General features: G+C 44.8%; 1 protein-coding gene across 1 annotated transcript in view; it reads right to left on the bottom strand.

The window, feature by feature from the left end:
• Positions 1-21904, bottom strand: part of CFAP47 (cilia and flagella associated protein 47) — a 318053-nt gene that overhangs the window by 251451 nt on the left and 44698 nt on the right. The window contains exons 23-27 of the mRNA XM_066621307.1: positions 19972-20072; positions 17343-17502; positions 10690-10885; positions 6558-6761; positions 5402-5502 (exon numbers count right to left, since the gene is read on the bottom strand). Of these exons, the coding sequence (XP_066477404.1) occupies positions 5402-5502; positions 6558-6761; positions 10690-10885; positions 17343-17502; positions 19972-20072 (762 nt within the window). The remainder of the gene's footprint in view (positions 1-5401; positions 5503-6557; positions 6762-10689; positions 10886-17342; positions 17503-19971; positions 20073-21904) is intronic.

Genomic DNA, 21904 nt, shown 5'->3' with positions numbered 1-21904 from the left:
TTAATTATCAGGTAAATTCCTGTTCCTGGTAGAGGAAGTGCATTCCACCCACTTCTGGTGGAGTTAAAAAAAAAAAAAAGTTTAGAGATGACATCACATCTTTACTTATGATTGTTATAGTAGTAGTTTGCTTGATAACAATATCTGAGATCAAAGGCAAAGTTGGAAAATAGTTGGGAGTAGCTCTGAAGTCAGTAGCTCTGAAGTAGCTCTGAAGTCTGAACTAGAGCCCCACGAGGAGGAGAAGGCATTAACTGCTAACCCACCTGTGCTGGAGTAAGGGTATACCCCATATGTTAGGAATGGACTTCCAATACCAGGAACAGGAATTCACCTGGTAAGTAAAATTCCTATTTTTTCCCCCTTGGGGTTGATGGAGGACCCTCTCCCTACAGACCTGCTGGTCTTATGGGACAGTTTAGTTCTACCTCACTTGTCTTGGACACTGCCCTCCTCCCTGGAGTATTAAGCCTAGCTGGAGGTTCCAAAAGGTATGGGAAGACTTGTATTCTCTTTCTTGCTTGTCACTGATAGCACCTTCTTTTTGTCCCAGTTCTCTGTTTGAACTACCTATTGTCTCTCCAAAAGGCTTTGACCCTGGAAAATGTATCCCAACCAGACAAGACTGAGAACATGGATCTATCTCCCACTGCCTTATGCTCAATGGAACATTGAGCATGATGTTAGTGGTAGTGGCTCTGGAATTCAACTGGATTGCATCTAGTGAAGAATCAGCCGAGAAGGCTACCACTGAAGAAAGTTTCTTTATTGTGCCAGAGAATGAACTCTAATCAACTCCACTCAGTTCATGAAGACATAAGGTGAGAAGGGGATGCTGCAGCTAGGGTGCATTAGGCAAGGCCTCTGTAACAGAGGTTGCCGAATGTGTGGTTCTGCAAGACCCCACATTGAGACCCCATGTGAGGGAAGGTGTCAAATGTCAGACCCTACCAAGTCAGCCAGGAGTGGTGAGGTGGATCAAGGAGCTCTGCAGCTGTTTCACAGCTTTGCCACTGCTGTTGTGATCTGAGTGTGGAGAAGCTGAGCTCTCCTGGGCTACTGTACGGGCAGGGCTGGCTATGGGGAAATGCTAGCAAGATGGTTGCCATGGTTGCCTTCAAAAATACTTTGAGGTCTCTGAGGCTGCTGGTGGATGCCCTCTTCGCTATTTGTCACTCTGGTCAGGAGACCCTGTCAAGGCTTAAGTCAGTCTGTAAGTCACAAACTTCCCTTGTGCAGTAGCACAGGGATAAAAAAGACTGTCAGGCCCAAGTTGGCATGTAGCCCTCATGCTTCTCTCATGTGGTAGCACAGGGAAAAAAGGTCTGCGAGGCCTGAGTTGTTATATAGGCTGCAGGCCATCCTCACACAGTAGCAGAGGGAAAAAGGCCTGCCAGGACTAAGTCAGCATGTAGGCCACAGATCTCCTTCACACAGTAGCAAAGAGCTGGCATGTTTCTTCTGACCTCCAACTTCTCCCAGTCGAGGGTGGGGCATCTCCCAAATGGGGAGGAAGAACTGAGTCCTCCTCTTGATTAGGTCTGGTGGAAGCGGATGGGTGAGGAGGAGCCATAGCAGGCACCTATCTCTTGTATGGAACTAATCACAGCTGCCACCTTGGAGGCTGCTTCCAGGCTGGCTTCCACAATTCAAGACATCTTAGCTTCCAAACAATACTAATCTAAAGATGAGTTTGGGATTGAAACTTCTTGTAAAGAACCATGTCTCTCTGCTAGGGCTTGCCATAACCCTGAATACCGAGGACAAAAAACCTGTTAAAAGGAGGCTAGATGCCAGGAATGGGAACTCAGGTGACTCAAGTCCAGTTGCGAAAATCAGCGTTTTCACTGACTTGTGGAGATATGAGCCACGTGTGTAGAAGACTCAACAAAACACTAGAGTCAAGAGCCCCTTGACTCAGCACTAGTTCCCATGCATGCAGACTCGGGTCTGTGTGTGTCTGGATGTGCTTGCTTTTTATGTGGCATGAAAGACCTTGTGGGGCCAACATTCAGATCAGGTGAGCAACAGAGAAGTTCCAGCCAGGAGGCAGGGAAGGGTTGTTTTGATTTTGCATCCAAGCGGGGGAGTGAGGTGGGAGCGGGCTCTCTTGTCCATCTCTGAAAGAATGAATGATAATTGGATGAAGGATAGGTGGTCTGATTTTTTTCTTTGGATGAGGGAGGGCAGGAGGAGGAGAAGTGCAAGGAGGTTCTTGCCTTGGAATTGGCTGGAGAAGCCCAGGGAAAAAGGAGGTGGGGAAGCTGGGGGGAAGTTTGTAGAAATCATGCTTTCCAGCCGCAAGGCTGTTGGGAGCTCCATTGTTACTAGGGAGAAGTCAGCCCCTTGAATGACCAGCTGCAATGGGACTACGTCCCAAAGGATTGCATTGTCTTGGTAAGCCTCACAGGGCTGCACATGACCCTCCTCCCTCTTGCCGCTTCTGTCCCCGCTCTCATGCAGTCCATCCCACCCCCTCCTCCCTGTTTACAGATGGGATGGTGATAGCAGGGGAGTGTTTAAAGAGAGCTCCAACACATACATGCAGCCTGGCAGTAGCTCTCCTTTTTCCATGCCTGACATGTGTATCAAAACTCTTCTCGAGTTGGGAAAATGCTCTGGGCGACTTGGAAAGTACCCTGCTAGGACTTGTTTTCAACTTGAGTTGCAGGGATAATTTATTACTAGGGCCCACAAGGGTAATTTATTACTAGGGCCACTGGGGGATGTGAGCCCCCAATTGCCAGCACAGTGTGCCTTGTCAATTGCCAAAAAACTGGTGGGGTGCCTTCCCAGTGTGCCGTGAGATGGAAAAGGTTGAAAATCACTGCTCTAGCTTCTCCAAAGCCAGGGTTGGGACTGCCTCAACCTGAGGGACGTGATCTGGGTTGTTCCCTGCAGGACTGGTCATGTCTGGGCCACTGAATGCCACAATCACTCACCCACTCAGTCATCCTGAAGCATGCACCAGATTGTGACTGCTCCTAGCCCGTGAGGAGATAAGGGTTAAGGCACAGTCTCCAGGAGAAGAAACCACTGCTGGTCACTGCTCCATTTCTGCCCCAAGGCTGAGCCTGAAGGTCAGAGCCTGTGGAGCTGGGAGTCCACGGCAAAGTGGGTGATCTTTCTCTGTCTCCAGCTCATAGAGCTCGGAGGTCAGGAAAGTGCAATCTTGGCTGGGAGTCCTCAGTGACGCAGGTGATCTTCCTCCATCTCCAGCCCTGAAGAACTCAAAGATTGGGAAAGCACAACCTGAGCTTTCATGCCCAAACAAAACAGCACCCATTGCCTGGCACTCATTTCTCTCTGTGATGAGGCCAAGAGAAGGGCCTCTTCAATGCTGCTTGCCTGCAGGTGAATAGCTCTGCTGGCCTCCCAATGCTTCTCTGCCAACAAAGGGCCTTTGCCCGGCACTGCGATGCTAGATCACTGGCCTTAAGGCCCAGGACACCTAATCTGTGTCCTTTCCTTTTTGTTAAAAGTATCCTGCAGAGTTGCTTGCTGGTGCCTGGTGAGGTAAGATCAGACTGGGGTAACTGGGAGCCCCTCCCCTTTCAACAAGACTTCTGTTACCTGACATGCCTGCCTGAGAGGGAAGAGGTTCCCAGATGTACCACTACTGGAGAATCCACTTCTTTAAAACCTCTGAACAGGAAATGTCAATATCCCTGGACTAGTTATTCTTGAAGTTAGGAAGTGCTTCCAAGATCCATTCTAAAATTCATTTTTCTGAAAATTCATCCCCATTTCTTTTCACCTTTTTATCTAAGTGTCTCTGGTCATTGTTCTTTAAGGTATACTTACACCCATTTGAAATGCACACTCATATTCCCATGTTAAATATGAAGGAGTTCGCCATCAGTTGTCCTCTAAAGCAGGGGTGCCCAAACCCCGGCCTGGGGGCCACTTGCAGCCCTCGCGGCCTCTCAATGCAGCCCTCAGGGAGCCCCCAGTCTCCAATGAGCCTCTGGCCCTCCGGAGATTTGTTGAAGCCCGCACTGGCCCAACGCAACTTCTCTCAGCGTGAGGGCAACTGTTTGACCTCTCATGTGAGCTGTGGGATGAGAGCTTCCTCCACTGCTTGCTTTTGTCTGTGATGCAGCAGCGGCAGCAAAGGAAAGGCCAGCCTTGCTTTGGGCAAGGCCTTTTATAGGCCTTGAGCTATTGCAAGACCTTCATTCATTCATATAAGTTCATCTTTAATATATTCAATTATGAAAACTTATGTAAATTTATTCAAATTTTCAATGTAAATTAATTCTTTTTTCCCCAGCCCCCGACACAGTGTCAGAGAGCTGATGTGGCCCTCCTGCCAAAAACTTTGGACACCCCTGCTCTAAAGCAAACTGCACTCAGAGCAGCTTAAAACAGCATAATGTCCATGCTGGATCGCAACCTCTCTTCTTAGGGGTCTGGAGGTGGTGGGCAGCTTACCTAGACAGTTGGCTGGTGGGTCCTATGAACAGAGGAATGTGAGGCTGCTAAGGTTGCCTTGCAGATTCTTTCTAATTGGGTAAGTCTCTTAACATTCATGAGGCCCTGTAACAGTTCAGGGGTCTCTCAACAAGAGCAGAGACAGCCCTGGCTCCCAGGTGAGGTCTGCTTTCATTCAGAGTCCCCAAAGCCCCCCTGGCACCGGCTGCGCCCACAGCTGGGGGGGGGGTCTGGCTGAGAGTGATGACAGGCAACAGGGACCTTGACCCCCCGAGTGGAACAGCAGCAAGAAAGGGGGCATCCTGAAGGGGGTGCTGGCTGGTAAGGGGCACCACCATGCAGTCCCCAGGGTGGCTGTGCAGGTCCTGGATGCACCACTCCCCCTACCCTGCTGGGTGGGCACTGGGTCAAAAAGAACCCTGGAGGGTCCTGGGTGCTCCCAGTTCCAGTTCCTGTAAGATGGGGTTGGGGTTCCTGTGACCCCTTTCAGGTTGGAGATAGGCTAAGGAGGGGCTATTGCCCCAGGTGACCACTTTGCCAGCGCTGCAGCCGCCAGGAGAGGAGCCCCCTCTCCTGATGGCTGCCTGGCCCCTAATGAGGCAGACGACTCAGTCTTTCAGCCCTGCCCCTTCTAGTTCTGGCCTGAGATGTCAGGCCAGCTCTTAATAGGGCCAGATGGTGTGGCGTTTGGCTGTGCTCCTGAGCTGCTCTGATTGCTTCTCCAGGCAACGGGGCTTGGCTCGCTCACCAAGACTGCTTCGTCCACGCCCGGCAGCCAGCCCCACACTGCTCCTTGTAGATTCTGCTTTGGGGCTATGTTGGCTGCAGGCCCTCATGGTCCAGGCCCGGCCTCATCATGGGCAATCCACACACACACCCTGCAGCTGGCAGGGAGGCCCAGGTAAGCTCCCCCATCACACTGGGGCCAGCAGCCCAACTACAAATGGATAACACATTATGCACTCACCACTGCTCAGGATAATTTGTTGTTCTGTAAGATGGCATGCCAAGTAAGGATACACAGTAAGGAGACAGTTCTCTGCTATTGCAGACACTTGAAGAGGGAATCTAAAAATATAATAACGTCCAATGGAATTAAAATTAGTATTTGCTCTCCATTAGGGGGTATTTACCTGTGGAGGGTCGGGATTGGTGGGGTGGATTCTTGGGTGGAGGGCCCCCCTGGGGGGAGAGGCCTCAGAGAAGAACAGGTGGAGGGGGTTTACTGCACCCTGGTCCTCCTCCCTGTTGTGGTTGCTGTAGTGGTCCTGGGCGAGCTCAGGCAGAACCCAGGCCTCCTGCCTGCCTCCAGCTAGCAAGCTCACCACTGGCGTTCTCTCCTTATGAGGCCCTCTCTGACTTCCCCACCCCTTCCTCTTCCTTCCTGGTTGGGCTTAAAGGGAAATCCCCTGGCCCCGCCCGGCTCTATGGCTAGCCTTCTCTTTTCCTCCTCACTGTTTCCCTCTGTTAGTCCTCCAGATGGGGGCTTGACAAGTGCTCCCTGGGTCTCTGCCTGAGCCCACGCCCCCACCGCTCCAGCCCCTCTGTGCGGTAAGTCAGGGCCCTGGTTGGGTCGGGGGTCCCTGACATCACCAATTAAAAGTTTTACAGCCCAATCCTAATCCTGCGCTAGAACAGACAAGCTGGCCTGCGTTATATTCAGTGCAGGGTTAGGGCTAGCAGTGGCACAACCCAGAGCAAGGAAAATTGACTCAGCTCCCCTTCCCTGGGGTAACACAACAGCAGCCCAAATGGGGCTACTCACATCTGCACCACCTAAAGAGGTGGTGCAGATCCAAGCAGCCAGGTACTAGGCCAGGCCACCTAGGAGGGGTTTAGGATCTGGCCTAAGTGCCAGATCCTGGCTCCACCCCCCTCCCAGGCCAGGTCTACTCACAGGCCTGCCTGCTGCCTGCCATCCCTCCAGCCCGCAACACCCCTGCAATGCCTTGCCCTGCCCTCCCCAGAACTGCGCACTGGCAGCCCGCCACGAGCACAAACTCACCCTCTGCCAGGGCCACATTCAGCCTCCAGAGGGTAGCAGAAGTCCCCTGCACTGGCCTAGGGTGCACTTTGGACTGTGCCCTTAACCTCTAATCTTACTGTTAGGGTATTTTGACTACCTGTTTTTTTCTCCATCAATAAAGACTATTGTCTTCAAAAAGGATAATGGCTTCGAGGATATGAAACTGACATGACAGATGAGTCCAACATTTTCTCCTTCTGTTGTTACTTCAATTGCATTGCCATTTGGGAAGTCCACAGTTAAGGGTTTAATCTGAACATCACCTTCAAACTCTGGAATTTGAACTTGTAAAACAGATTCCCTATAAAGCAAAGGCAGAAACAGATATAAGAACATAAGAACAGCACCACTGGATCAGGCCATAGACCCATTTAGTCCAGCTTCCTGTACCTCACAGCTGCCCCACCAAACGCCCCAGGAAGCACACCAGATAACAAGAGACCTGCATCCTGCCGCCCTCCCTTGCATCTGACATAGCCCACTGCTAAAATCAGGAGGTTGCACATACACATCATGGCTTGTAACCCGTAATGGATTTTTCCTCCAGAAACTTGTCCAATCCACTTTTAAAGGCATCCAGGCCATATGCCATCACCACATCCTGTGGCAAGGAGTTCCACAGACCAACCACATGCTGAATAAAGAAATAGTTTCTTTTGTCTGTCCTAACTCTCCCAACACTCAATTTTAGTGGATGTCCCCTGGTTCTGGTGTTATGTGAGAGCGTAAAGAGCATCTCTCTATCCACTTTATCCTTTCCATGCATAATTTTGTATGTCTCAATCATGTCATGTACCCCCCAGGCATCTCTTTTCTAGGCTGAAGAGGCCCAAACATCATAGCCTTTCCTCATAAGGAAGGTGCCCCAGCCCAGCAATCATCTTAGTTGCCCTCTTTTGCACCTTTTCCATTTCCACTATATCCTTTTTGAGATGCGGCAACCAGAACGGGACACAATACTCCAGGTGTGGCCTTACCATAGATTTGTACAAAGGCATTATAATATTAGCTGTTTTGCTCTCAATACCTTTTCTAATTATCCCAAGCATAGAATTGGCCTTCTTCACTGCCGCCGCACATTGGGTTGACACTTTCATTGACTTGTCCACCACCACCCCAAGATCGCTCTCCTGATCTGACACAGGCAGCTCAGAACCCATTAGCCTATATGTGAAGTTTTGATTTTTTTGCCCCAATGTGCATGACTTTACAATTACTGACATTGAAGCGCATCTGCCCTTTTGCTGCCCATTCTGCCAGTCTGGAGAGATCCTTCTGGAGCTCCTCACAATCACTTCTGGTCTTCACCACTCGGAAAAGTTTGGTGTCGTCTGCAAACTTAGCCACCTCACTGCTCAACCCTGTTTCCAGGTCATTTATGAAGAGGTTGAAGAGCACCGGACCCAGGACAGATCCTTGGGGCACACCGCTTTTCACCTCTCTCCATTGTGAAAATTGCCCATTGACACCCACTCTCTGTTTCCTGGTCTTCAACCAGGTCTCAATCCATGAGAGGACCTGTCCTCTAATTCCCTGACTGTGGAGTTTTTTCAGTAGCCTTTGGTAAGGGACCGTGTCAAATGCCTTCTGAAAGTCCAGGTATATAATGTCCACGGGTTCTCCCGCATCCACATGCCTGTTGACCTTTTCAAAGAATTCTAAAAGGTTCGTGAGGCAAGATTTACCCTTACAGAAGCCATGCTGATTCTCCCTCAGCAAGGCTTGTTTGTCTATGTGTTTTGAGATTCTATCTTTGATGAGGCATTCCACCATCTTACCCAGTATAGATGTTAGGCTGACTGGCCTATAGTTTCCCCGGTCCCTCCTCTTTCCCTTTTTAAAGATCGGCGTGACATTTGCTATCCTCCAATCCTCTGGCACCGTGGCCATTTTGAGGGACAAGTTGCATATTTTAGTCAAGAGATCTGCAACTTCATTCTTCAATTCCTTAATAACTCTTGGGTGGATGCCATCAGGGCCCGGTGACTTATTGATCTTTAATTTATCAATGAGGTCTGAAACATCTTCTCTTTTCACCTCTATCTGACTTAATTCCTTGGTCAGGAGGGGCCATTCGGGCAGCAGTATCTGCCAGAGGTCTTCTGCCATGAAGACAGATGCACTCATTCAATTTCTCTGCCATCTCTATGTCTCCTTTTATTTCCCCTTTCCCTCCCTCACCATCCAGAGGGCCAACTGCTTCTCTGGCGGGTTTCCTGCTTCTAACATACTTGAAGAAGCTTTTATTTTTCCCCTTAATGCTGCTAGCTATGAGTTCCTCATAGTCTCTCTTGGTCTCCCGTATCACCTTCTTACATTTCTTTTGCCACAGTTTATGTTCCTTTTTATTCTCATCATTAGGGCAAAACTTCCATTTACGGAAGGAAGCTTCCTTGCCCTTTACGGCCTCTCTAACTTGGCTGGATAGCCATCCGGGCACCCTCCTGGATTTAGTGGAGCCCTTCTTTCTTTGTGGTATACACCTCTGCTGGGTCTCTATTACTGTTGATTTGAGCAACCTCCACGCTCTCTGTAGAGACTGGACTCTTTTTACCTTCCCTTTCAATCTCCTTCTAACCAGCCTCCTCATTTGAGGGAAGTCCACTCGTCGAAAGTCAAGGGTCTTTGTGAGAGATTTGCCTGGTATTCTTCCCCTGACGTGCACGTCGAAACAGATCGCAGCATGATCACTGTTCCCCAATGGCTCCGTAACATTGACATCTCTAACCAGGTCCTGAGTACCGCACAATATTAAATCCAGAGTCACCTGTCCTCTGGTGGGCTCCCTGACTAGCTGCTCTAAGGCACAGTCATTTAGCATTGGAATCCAGTCAAGGAATCCAGTCTCCTTTTCATGACCAGAACAAAAATTGACCCAGTCAATATGAGGATAATTGAAGTCCCCCATGATTACGACCCTGTCCCTCCTTGTCACCTCCCTGATCTGTTTCCTCATTTCAAGGTCCCCTTCCGGTTTCTGGTCTGGAGGACGATAGTACACCTCCAGTATTACATCGCTTCTCAGGCCTGGTAATTTAACCCATAGAGATTTTATGGAGTCGGACCCACCTTCAATCTCTACTTTGCTGAATTCTATCCCTTCCTTAACGTAAATGGCCACCCCACCTCCAACACACCCCTCCCTGTCCCTCCTGTAGAGTTTATAGCCCGGGATTGCGGTATCCCACTGATTCTCCGCATTCCACCAGGTTTCTGTTATGCCCACTATGTCAATGTTTTCCCTTGTTACCAGACATTCCAGTTCTCCCATCTTTGCTTGGCGACTTTGGGCATTTGCATAAAAGCACATGTACATGGAATATGTACATGGATATGTGGTCAAAGGATCAAAGTAATAACACAGATAAATACCTTTAGGGGGGAACATCTCAAAACACTGTTTAACAGCTGAAAAAGTACTTGTAAAGCTAGAACCTATACATCAATGTTTCTAATTATAGTTCATAGATAATCCAAAGAGTAACATTTTAGGTTACAGTCATTAAGCTTTATTCAGAGTTTTTCCATAGTGTGCTGCCATGGTGGCAGGTGTCTCTGGTCCATCCATGCAGAGACCCAGCTACTTGCTGCTTGCTGCAGCAACCAGGCAGTGCTCTCCAGCATTTTCACATCTGCGACAGCCAGAAGGCACATTATGCCACCAGAACACATGTTCCAGTGGCATAACAGTCCAATAGGATTGGACCTAAAGAAATATCCAAACTGAGCATGCAGTACCATTGAAAATATTCACATCACTGCAGACTGAAAATCACAGGTCAGATTCAAAGAACAATAGGCATAACCAAGACCATACCCAGTAGAATTTATTTAATCTTCTGCCTTTGAATAAAACAAGATAATACATAAGATAATCACAAATTACTTTTTAAACTCCCTTCAGTTTCAAGAAGAGGCTTGTCACTTGGCCAGAAGTGCTGCTGTTCAACACAAATCTAAAGCCTCAGGACATGTAGATCTAGTTGCACCATCCTTTGAAACTAATCCATAGCAAAGACTGTGCTGTAAGTTGTGATGCTATCCTATAACTTCATTATTTCTGTCTTTCACAACATAAAAGATTATTTTGCAAAGAGTAAAAATAATATACTGATCTCTAATGTATGCCATTTTCTTCCATATGCACACACTCACCCATCCAGTTAACAGTTCACAGAAAATCTGAATGAGAAAGTAACATTTTACTGAAATTTAAGGTGAAGATTTACCTTACAAAGTTTTGTGGAATTATAGAGACGTCTGCTCCTGATTTCATATTGAGAGGAACAGGAGTCAGAATCAAAAAAGGAGGGTCAAAGCTGATCTTGGGTGACTTCACAGCTCCAGATAAAGTGACTAGTCTGTATAGAGATGTCTCATCATTCAAAAACACTGGGACTTCAGCAGTATATATTCCAGGCCATACTAGAGAAAAATGTAATAGTCAACTATGTTAACATAAAGGTGATTTTTCAGATAAGGTCTTTTGTGTCACAGGGTCCCACAACATGGTATGAAGATACATGGTACAATCACCTTACTGAAGCTAATCATGTCAATGTTTAGTTAGTGCCTGGATGCATGACTACCTAAGAACGACATATGTGCCACCACAATTTCCATAATGGGATGGAAAGATGGGATATAAATGTAATACATGCTTTCTTTTGAAAACAAAAATAAAACCGTGAAGCAGTTGTGGGTTTTTCGGCAAAATTATATGGACACACATACACACTTCCCACAACTACTAGTGATAGTAAGATGTTAACAGTGTGTAAATTCCATGCATCCTATAATGGGCAAACTCAATAGATGAAGCATTTCGAGACCAGATTTCAAATTGTGATTCAGGTTTTCATCTCGCAGCTTACTTGCTGTAGCCCACACAGCAACATTCTCTGCAAGGGTCTTCAAGGGTAGCAAGGACAGGCTAAACATTTTGTGTTGTGGAGCTTATCCAGACTCAATGGTTGTCAATGCAGCACTAGAACTGGGAGGAGGATGACTGTGTCCTGCTCAGTTAGCAATGAACCCAAGCAGGGCTTCAACTGCTCCTTACATATTTGTTTCTGTCAGTTTATAAAGTAAACCACATATAATACAGGCACAAGTTTAGAAAGTGTCCTGTGCTTTTGCAGTTGTACATCCCTGACATGACAATGATATCTTCCACAACACTGCCACCCTAAATCTGATTTGCCCAGCCATACCATCTGCTCCTTATATTTCACAATCAAAGCGTTATTATTTAACACTTGATAATAGACAGATTAAATCAAAAGCAAAAAACTGACATTTAAAATCCAGCTCCAGCAGGTCAGCAACCAACAGATAACATTTCAAAGAAATACCCTACTGCTTTTACGAGGCCAGCTCAAGAAAATAAAATATAATCATTTACCAAAAAGTTCTTTACAACGTATTTCCTTCTCATCACTGCAAATTTGGCAACTCTAAACATGATTAGCCATAAGCACCTTATATTTGATACTCATTACCTATACCAATTCACAAGTTAACAATAAGCGTCTTCCTAGATTATTCACAGAAGTTCCACATATTATCCAATGACACATACTTGACACAGGTTTGTAATCTAGCCCCTTACCTGGTTACCTGTGGAAAACAAAAATAGGGCTAGCCAGGTAGGGAACTGATTCTTTTTTACCTTTAAAGTCACAAATCCCAACACTGGTTGAGATAGTGGGCTAGTTTAAAAAAGTCATAGGTTAGCTTTAGCATGACCTTAATGCACAGTTAAATTTAACAGTGTGTTTATGTTGATTTTAATAGAACTGCTTCAGTTCTCGGTTCCCACACCTCATCAAATTCTTTCCAGTATGCTACTTTGTGGTGATATTTCTTTTTTCATTACTGACCTTTCCAACACAAAGTCCAATATCAAGTAATTTTAAAGTGCTAAAACCCTACTTCACTTTGTAGAGCCTATATCAAACACGCCATAGATTCATGCTAAACAAGGTTTTAGGCCAACAGGCTTTGATGAAGTTTGGGAAGAGAGGGAACTGAGCCAACAGAAGAACTTATTAAAGTTGAATTAAACTTTATCCATGACACAAGTTTAGTCCCAGGAGACTAGTGAAGTCTGTCACTGCACTATGTTGCATTACATGCAATTAACCAGCTTGACTGTATTTGGTACAGACTGCAGCAAAGCAGCAATGACTGCTTTCTTAATATCTTGTCAGATTCAGTTCCTATGCAGCTAAAGATGGGATGGCACGAGGACAAATGAAAAGCAAGAAGAAGGCAGCCCAAAAACAGCAAGAACAGTCCCTTCACTACAAGGACACTTGACCCAGAAACCTTTACAGCACTGGTTCCCAACCTGTAGTCCGTGAACCACAGGTGGTCCGTGAGACCCTGAGAAGTGGTCCTTGAGGTCTCAGGGGGAAAAAATCACCTTTGATCACTTCCAGTGTCTTGCTGAGCAAGCAATCTCCCACAAACCACCAAAAAGGGTGAAGCCCCCAGCCACAACCACTTGCGTGTCAGCTGAGGCTGTAGGCGATCCATTCTCTGTCCTCTTTGATAATCTGTAGGGGAGCATTTGGGAGACAGACCACCAAAGAAGGTGGAAGTCAGACCAACCACAGCCTTATGTGGTCCACGATAACTCCAATTTTTGCCTCAGTGGTTCGCAGGCCGGTAAAGGTTGGGAGCCACTGCTTTATAGAGATCACGGATTTCCAATTGACCTGCTAGTAACATGCAAAGAGTTTCTTGGCTGGTATAGCAAGCTTCACTGTCATTCCCACAGTTGGACAGAGGTGCTGAACATTGCAATCTTACACATGCTTACTTGGAAATAAGCCCCATTTAAAATAGTGGGATTATGACCTGGTCTAAACAATATGAACGTTATACAATTATTTCATCATGTGAACGAGTCACTGGGGAGCTGAGATAGATTCCTGAGGTGGAATGGAATGGAAAATAATGGAAAGCAAATCGTACATGATAATAGATGTAAACAAACCTCAAATATCACATGAATTATCTACTCACTACAGAATATCATTTAGACCAGGTCTAGTCCACTGATGAGGCTGACTCAGTTGCCATAAAGGGCTGTTAAACTCTACCTGGTGTGTGGGGAGATTCACAGAAAATACTGTTCATTTTAAAAGACAGCAGAAGAGAAATAAACATGAATGTTTGGAAAATAGAAATAATAATTGGCATTTGTATAGCACTTTTTGAGTATGCAACGTACTTAGCTAAGTATTATTATCCCCATGTTGTAGATAGGGAGCTGAGGATGAATGAACATAAGAACAGCCCCGCTGGATCAGGCCATAGGCCCATCTAGTCCAGCTTCCTGTATCTCACAGCAGCCCACCAAATGCCCCAGATAACAAGAGACCTCATCCTGGTGCCCTCCCTTGCATCTGGCATTCTGACATAACCCATTTCTAAAATCAGGAGGTTGCGCATACACATCATGGCTTGTAACTCGTAATGGATTTTTCCTCCAGAAACTTGTCCAATCCCCTTTTAAAGGCGTCTAGGCTAGACGCCAGCACCACATCCTGTGGCAAGGAGTTCCGCAGACCAACCACACGCTGAGTAAAGAAATATTTCCTTTTGTCTGTCCTAACCCGCCCAACACTCAATTTTAGTGAATGTCCCCTCGTTCTGGTATTATGTAAGAGTGTAAAGAGCATCTCCCTATCCACTCTGTCCATCCCCTGCATAATTTTGTATGTCTCAATCATGTCTCCACTCAGGCGTCTCTTTTCTAGGCTGAAGAGGCCCAAACGCCGTAGCCTTTCCTCATAAGGAAGGTGCCCCAGCCCGTAATCATCTTAGTCGCTGTCTTTTGCACCTTTTCCATTTCCACTATGTCTTTTTGAAATGTGGTGACCAGAACTGGACACAATACTCCAGGTGTGGCCTTACCATAGATTTGTACAACGGCATTATAATATTAGCTGTTTTGTTCTCAATACCCTTCCTAATGATCCCAAGCATAGAACTGGCCTTCTTCACTGCCGCCGCACATTGGGTCAACACTTTCATCGACCTGTCCACCACCACCCTAAGATCTCTCTCCTGATCTGTCACAGACAGCTCAGAACCCATCAGCCTATATCTAAAGTTTTGATTTTTTGCCCCAATGTGCATGACTTTACACTTTACACTTACTGACATTGAAGCGCATCTGCCATTTTGCTGCCCATTCTGCCAGCTTGCAGAGCTGGCACGCAGAATGGCTTGCAGAGGCACGATTCAAAGTCCTGGTTTGCAGCTCAGTCTCTTAGGTTGCAATTCTATATACCTGCGAGTAAGTCCCATTGCACTCAATGGGACTTGATTCTGAGTAGATATGCATAGAAAGGCTTGTGATGTCAGCCACTATATTACACTAGCTTCCAGAATATATTTGGGCTAAACCAATTAGAGCAATCAATTTATTTTTTGAAAGTGAACAGCTTTTCAATAAGACTAAAATATTACAGAGCAAAAAAAAACACAAAGCAGCAACTAGAAAATAATGGCAAAGTCATCCAAATGGATTTGTAGCACAAACACTTTTATCCTAAATATAAGTTATTCATAAGTTAGTATAACTGAAAGGTAACATTGTCACAATACCACTTTTACCCTTCTCATACCTTTTTTTTCTGTTGCATAATCCTCATGTCCATAGAACATTCCTCTTTTCTGGTCTGTTATAACTACTGCCATCTTAGTTGTAATCTCTGCCGCTGACCCAGGTTCCAGTAAGATTTACATCATTTCCACAGGTCAGGTGGAACCAAAGGCTGTGCTGTATAAGCACTTCAGAAGCTGCCTTATACCGACTCAGACTATTGGGTTATCTAGACCAGTGTTTCTCAAACTTTGAGGGAATTTTACTCTCTCTTTGTGGGGGAGGGACAAGGGTAGGGTAGTGATCCCCAGGGTCACGTCCCTAAGGGGGAGTGAAGGGGGTGCTTTCACTTACTTGTACTCAGTGAAGGCTGCTGGAAGCTGCAGGAGGTGCGGGGAGCCCATAGCAGCCCTCCGCAGGGCTCCCTGAGACTTGGAAGCTTGAAATTGAGCTATTGTAATGCACCTCCTGCAAACAGGAAGTGCTTTTCAATAGCTCCAATTCAAGATTCCAAGCCTCGGGGAGCCCTGCGTAGGGCTATGCTGGGTTTTCTGCAACTCCTGCAGCTTCCAACAGCCTTCACTGAGTACAAGTAAGTGAAAGCACCCCCCTTTGCCTCTTTTAGGGGTGCGATCCTGGGTCTCCCTGCCTCTCCTCTTCCCCCCTCCTCTTAAAGGGACAGGGTAAACATTACATGAACTAGTGAACCACCAGTTTGAGAACTACTGATCTAGACTGGTCAAAGCTTAGCCTCAGACTGATCAGCAATCATGCTGGGAGCTTCACCACTCTCTGCCCCAAGGCATGTTGGGAACAGTGATTGAAAGTCCTTTCCCTTCACTCTGCAGACAGCCAGTGCACTGCATAAAGATTACATATATGTGTTTGCAGGACCAGAGGAGGCAGGTTCTTAGCCAGAGCCACTGCATCAGCCTTTTAAAGGAAATGGCTGGAAACCTGGCAATGGTAGCACAGCATGTATGATGTAGTATAGTTCAAGTCAAAGCACATCAGCATCTTCCAATGACTTTTTTTTTTTTTTTTTTTGGCACTTCCAGCTTGATGATGGGGTGCCTAAAGATGCTCAGTAAACTTCTGCAAAAAGAGGTAGCTTTCTGGATACAAAATCTACATTTTATATGGGTTATAGCTATTATCAAGGACAAACATATCCATTTCAATTCACATAGAGAGCTTTCAAAGATTATTTGAGGTGAATTGAAAGGGAAGGATACACCCTGAAGAATAAACAAAGATATGCTTTCCAGGACAGTACAAGCAAACCACAGCTATGCAAGCTTCTTCCCCTATTTAGGCAATTTGCTTCAGTTAAAAACCTGGAAAGACCAGAGGCAAGAGATCAGATTTTGTTCTTTTGGCTATTTGGTCCTCTCTACTGCCAACAAGGTTAGAAAGACTTGCCCATAATAGAGATAATCATGGTAAGGATATCTGTTCAGTGAGAATCAGAAATAAACAAAAATTAATTTAACTCAACATTCATTTAATTTCACTTGGCTAACAGAATGTTTGTATAATCTACATTTCCAGTGACTTTAAACGAAGACTCTTCAAAAACTTCCAAATTTTTCTAAAATGATTTCTAAGATAATTTCCCTAGAAATGTTTCCTAGACTGACAGAAAAACATAACAAAATTACTATATGTGATTCACCCTGAGTTGAGGAAAAAACATTTTCCATTTTACAGTTGACATAATGTGTGTGTATAAAGTAAAATCCATAACCTAGAGGAGTTTCAGACAATTATTCAGGGCTTGGTCGAGAAGAGAGACTCTCAAAACTTAATATTCTCTCAAAGAATTTTCAAAAGAAAAACTCTGATGACTTCTCTCCCAAGACACTATGTACAAAAAGAGCACCTACTGCAAGCAGACCATCTTTCATGAGATGCAATTAAACTTTTTGTGCCTCAATAAATTATATTCAACATAATGCTGAGCTCCCTAGCTTATGATGATGCATACATAAGAAATTTCTAACTTTGGTCTTCCTGGTACTATCTAGACCCTCAAGAAAAAATAAAAATATAAGAAAAAAGAAATTGCAGCATTTGCTGTCATAGTAGAGCGTCTTCAAAATCCAAGTGTTGCCAGCCAGCATAGACAATACAATTGGTACCTAGAAGTACCAGTTTTGACTCGCTAGAAGGCAGTTTCCACTGTGTGTATTCTAAGCAGGAACCATCAACTTACAAAATCAGTTTTAAACATGTAGCGCAGGCTACGTCAAATATACTTACATGGACAGAAGAATACACTGACAACTGTATATTGGCCTGGATAGAGAAGCCCAGTATGTAAACTAAATTTGAAGACACCATCGTCCAACGCGTTGCCTGCGGCATCAAGATCTAATTTCCACGTAAGCTGTTTCTTTGATATATTTTTCAGTCGTAGCGTCTGCAGAAAGATTTAGGGAATAGCGAGTGGCACCATCAATTTCTTTACTGGGATAAGATCAACTTCTCTGCTTATAGGTAACAACTAACACCAGACTTTTGTTCACAAGTCTCTCTCTTTGCTACATTCTCTCTCTCCCTCTGATGTCAACAATATTGTCCCAAAGTTTTCAGATAGATACTGAAATATACTATAGATTATGAATAAACTTTTTTTTTTACTTACTCTTAATAGGCTGCACAATCACCTTTGCTCTCCTTGGACTTACAATAGCCATTTTACTGGCACAGGTCTGAGGAAAGCCAGGGAGATGGGCAGGCAGAAAAATGGAAGGTAAGGTTGGGCATGACCACTTGCTGCCAGATTCCCTCCCTACCCAGTTCTTCTCCCAACATACCCAATTACGCCCCTTCCCTACCCATGGCCCACCTCTGCCACCAGAGAGAGAGAGAGAGAGAGAATGAAAGTGAGTGAAAGAGAATGTGTGTGACTGATATCTTTGAAAGCATTACATTTTTGATTCCTAATTGTGCCATTTTAAATTGCCGTGGCAAAGTAGTATACAGTTAAGAATTAACTCTTTAAAAGCACAATCTATTAGGGATACAGGCATGCCCAGTATCCATGGGGCTTCTGTTCTAGAAACCCCAGCAATCAACTTAAACTGCAGATAACAGGGAATGGCCCTTCACCCTCCCGAAGGGCTTCCCCAGGCCCCTTAATGCTTAATAAGGCATTAAAAACTCACTCTGGGCCTGGCAGAGGCCATGGACAGGCAGGCAGGTGGGCAGACTGGTTTCACACCCCTCTACAGGGAAGCAGTTGGGAGAAAGAGGAGGCTAAGGGCTCTAAGGCTATGCTTTACCCTCAGTGCCATTCTGCACTGTGTGGATAACTAGGCAATCTACAGTTCTTCCATATTCATGTTTTTGACATATGCGTGGTGTCCTTTCAAAGTTGTTGTATTATAATGCACTAGAGAACATCTGCACAGCAACAAGAAGACATTTCACTTTAGTGTCTCTTTTTGTCCCTTGGTTTTCTCTACCCCCTTCTTCTTTCTTTTTCCTCATGTATGTGCTTATTTAGATTTTCAACCTGGAGGAATGTTTTGTCAGTTTTAATTCTGTTCTTTATAACATACAGTTCCTTTTATTCCCTCTTATGTTTATAAGAAATAATACAAATAATGCTTACATTTGTACTTTGCTCATGTCAGAAAGGCACAACAAAGCAAAATAAAACAAAAAAATGGAAACCATTTAAAGGGAGAATATGTGCAGCCTGGGCTTTTTTTGTAATAGAACACACCTTTTTTTTCCACTGAGGATTTGAACTTCTGACCTCTTGCTCCACCTTTTTTTTTTTTTTTTTTTTTTGCACTGCTGGCTAGGGAAGGATTTGAACCTCCAACCTTGTGCTCCACAGCCCAGCACTCTCTCCATTGGGCTATAGGAAAGCCTATAGTTAAAGTGTTCAGAACTAATATATAAGGTCTTGAGCCCAGCTGGTGGCCATCAGTGCCTCAAGTACTAGTTCCAAACACCTTGAGCCTAAGAGCTCCTATGGCTCAATTGCTAAAGTGCTGGTCTGTGGAGCCAGAGGCTAGGGGTTCAAATCTCTATAAGGAATAATTTTACTTTTTTTAGGTGGGGAGGTGCTCCATGGCTGCAAAATATAAAGGTTGCTTGCCAGTTGCCAAAAGGGGGGCCAGTTGAGGCTGCAAAACTCCTTAAAGTTCAGTCCCAGGCAGGGATTTTTTTTGACCGTTTTTTTTTTTTTTTAAGTACCAGGTAGGACTTAACCCATAGCCTCCAGCAGGGGGCTCACTCCAGGAGCTACAGCAGCAGTTACCAGCCAGGGCAGGTGTTCTGAACCCTCCTCCCTGAAGAGTCCTGTAAGAGATACATGCACGCACATAATCATCAAAGACTATTGGGGGGATCCTGTATTTGGAGCCTTCCCTAACTCAGCACAAGAGACTGAGAGCCTGAAAGGTCCAAGGCAGACACTCCCAATGGGTGATGGGGGCAGACCTGATCCCTGCAAGGTCTTTCGCACCCCTTTATGTTTCACTCCAGTTGTGGCAGGAGTGCTTTTGCTATCAGGGAGCTCACACAGGATGAACGTGTATGTGTGTGTGTGTGTGTGTGTATAGTTATTGACTACGTCTAGTTGTATCTTATTACTTATTTCTCCGATAAAAAATGGCTTAAAAATAAATAAATAAATAAATAAATAAATAAATAAAAGATTAACAAGTTGTGAGTTCCTGCACCTTTTGTTTTACAAAAAAAGCACTGTGTGCAGCAAATGGTGCAAGTTTGCACACTCAAAATCCATTATCAATATTTTGAAATTCTCTATCTTTGCCTGAAGACAAGCGAGTGGAATGGAAAACATAAAGGAACTGCAAAACAATAGTAAAGCAGAAGTGGAGGAATCCAGTCCTCTCTCTAATTTACCCACCTTTCTGTTTTGGCTGTCGCTTACAACACCCAAGTTCATACTTCTAAAACTATACTGAAATATGAGCTCTAAAGGTGAAACTTCTAGCAGTGACTGCAACGCTGTAGGTGAAAACAAGCAAACATTAATACTGAATCTCTCACCAAACACTTCAGCAGTAAGTTAGTACATTTTCATTTAAACCTATTGCTGCTTGTCACATTACTGGAATTGACATACTTTCACTTTTAAAAAATTACATAAGGAGAACAAAAATATGCAAATCTGTAGCATGTTCCCAAGACTCCAACCCATAGTTTTCAGGATTGCATTCATGAAGTCTGAAATGAAACTATGTATTACACCATTAAACTTAAATTTTGCATTCAGAATTGCAAGAGAAAGAGGAAACTAACTTTAAAGCACACTTTAAAATAAACCAACAGCATGTATTCTATACCACCTCCCACATGGATCAAGTACTTTTTTTCCTTTCAAGAGAATTTAAAGGTTTTGAATATTGGACAATGTGAAGTGCTTTAAAATTGAAACTAATGAAAGCAAATTGAACTGATATAGCATTCCAATTCATCTATTTTAATTATAGTTAGACAGTAATTATCACTAATGATGGAAAAATCAAGCCATACTGCTTTCTTCTAAGCAACTATGTTCCATGGACCTATCATTAGGCTCTTTATTATTGCAATAGTTCTTGAATTTTCACACAAAATGTGTATCGATTGCATTTGCTGCTCAAATTCCAGTATAAATTAAGAAGTAATAGCACTACTTTTTTATTTAATAGAATAAGAGCTGTGCCAAAATAAAATGCCATTAAACACTAGCAAGAATATTCTAAGACACCGATTCTATGCAGAATTACTTGGGGGTAATTTCCATTTTATTCAGTGGGACGCACTTCTGAGTACACATTCACAGGACCAGGCTGCAATGCTATGCATACTTAGAAAGGAGTAAGTCCCACCAAGTTTAATGGGGCTTATGTTCAAGTAAGTACACTTAGGTAGAGGTGTTTGAAAAGTGTATTATTTATTTTACTCAGAAATCAGAAGTAAGCCCATTGTGTTCAGTAAGAGCCTAATCCTATGAGCTGTGGCGCTGGCACTCTGCCAATGCTGCTGGCCTGACTATCACAAAAAGTGCAGTAAGACATTTTCATGCCAGCAGTACAGGTGCACCTCTGGAACAAGACCCAGTTTCAGTCTGTGCAGGATCAGAGCACCAGAGAATGGCTGCCAAGAGCTCCTGGTGGTAAGTACTGCTGCTGGCTGACAGCGGGGCTGTTCAGAGTGAAGGGAGGGTGGGAAGGGCAGAACTGGACAGGAGAGGACAGGGGGAGTGGAGGAGCAGGCCTGGGAGGGGGGCTGAGACTGACACCACATCCTAACCCCACTCCTGGGCCAGGAAACCTAACATAGGTCTCCTTGATTCTGCATCTGCTCAATAGCAGGTGTAGATCCAAAGAGACCCATTGGGGCTGCCTGTGTGCTACAAAGGGTAAGGGAACATTTGTTCCCTTACTCTGAGAAGACCTGGTGCTGCTTCGCTGCTCCACTGGATACAGCAGTCACCATTTTGGTGCTGCTGTAACCGTGGGTGCTAGGGAAGCATAGGATTGGGCTGTTAGGCTATAATCCTATTTTACTCAGTGGAAACAAACACTTCTACACATAGGATAGGGTTGTATATGTCTTGTAATCATTATTAACACTAGTTAATTGGTACAAAAAGGATAGCTGAAGAAAATCATCTCCTACCACCTCCGACACAGAATGACTAACAGTGCAATTCTATACATGCTTACTTAGAAGTAGGCCTCACTGTGAGGTTTAGGCTGCAATCCTATGGTCAATTTTCTGGACGTAAGGCCCACTGAACAATAGTAGTACACACACATAGAATTGGGTGGTTAGTCTCAGGTAAGATTGCA

This window comes from Tiliqua scincoides, chromosome 3 (assembly GCF_035046505.1).
Source record: "Tiliqua scincoides isolate rTilSci1 chromosome 3, rTilSci1.hap2, whole genome shotgun sequence".
Taxonomy (NCBI): domain Eukaryota; kingdom Metazoa; phylum Chordata; class Lepidosauria; order Squamata; family Scincidae; genus Tiliqua; species Tiliqua scincoides.
Note: the sequence above shows the minus strand (reverse complement) of the source record. Positions and strands in the feature narration are given on the sequence as shown.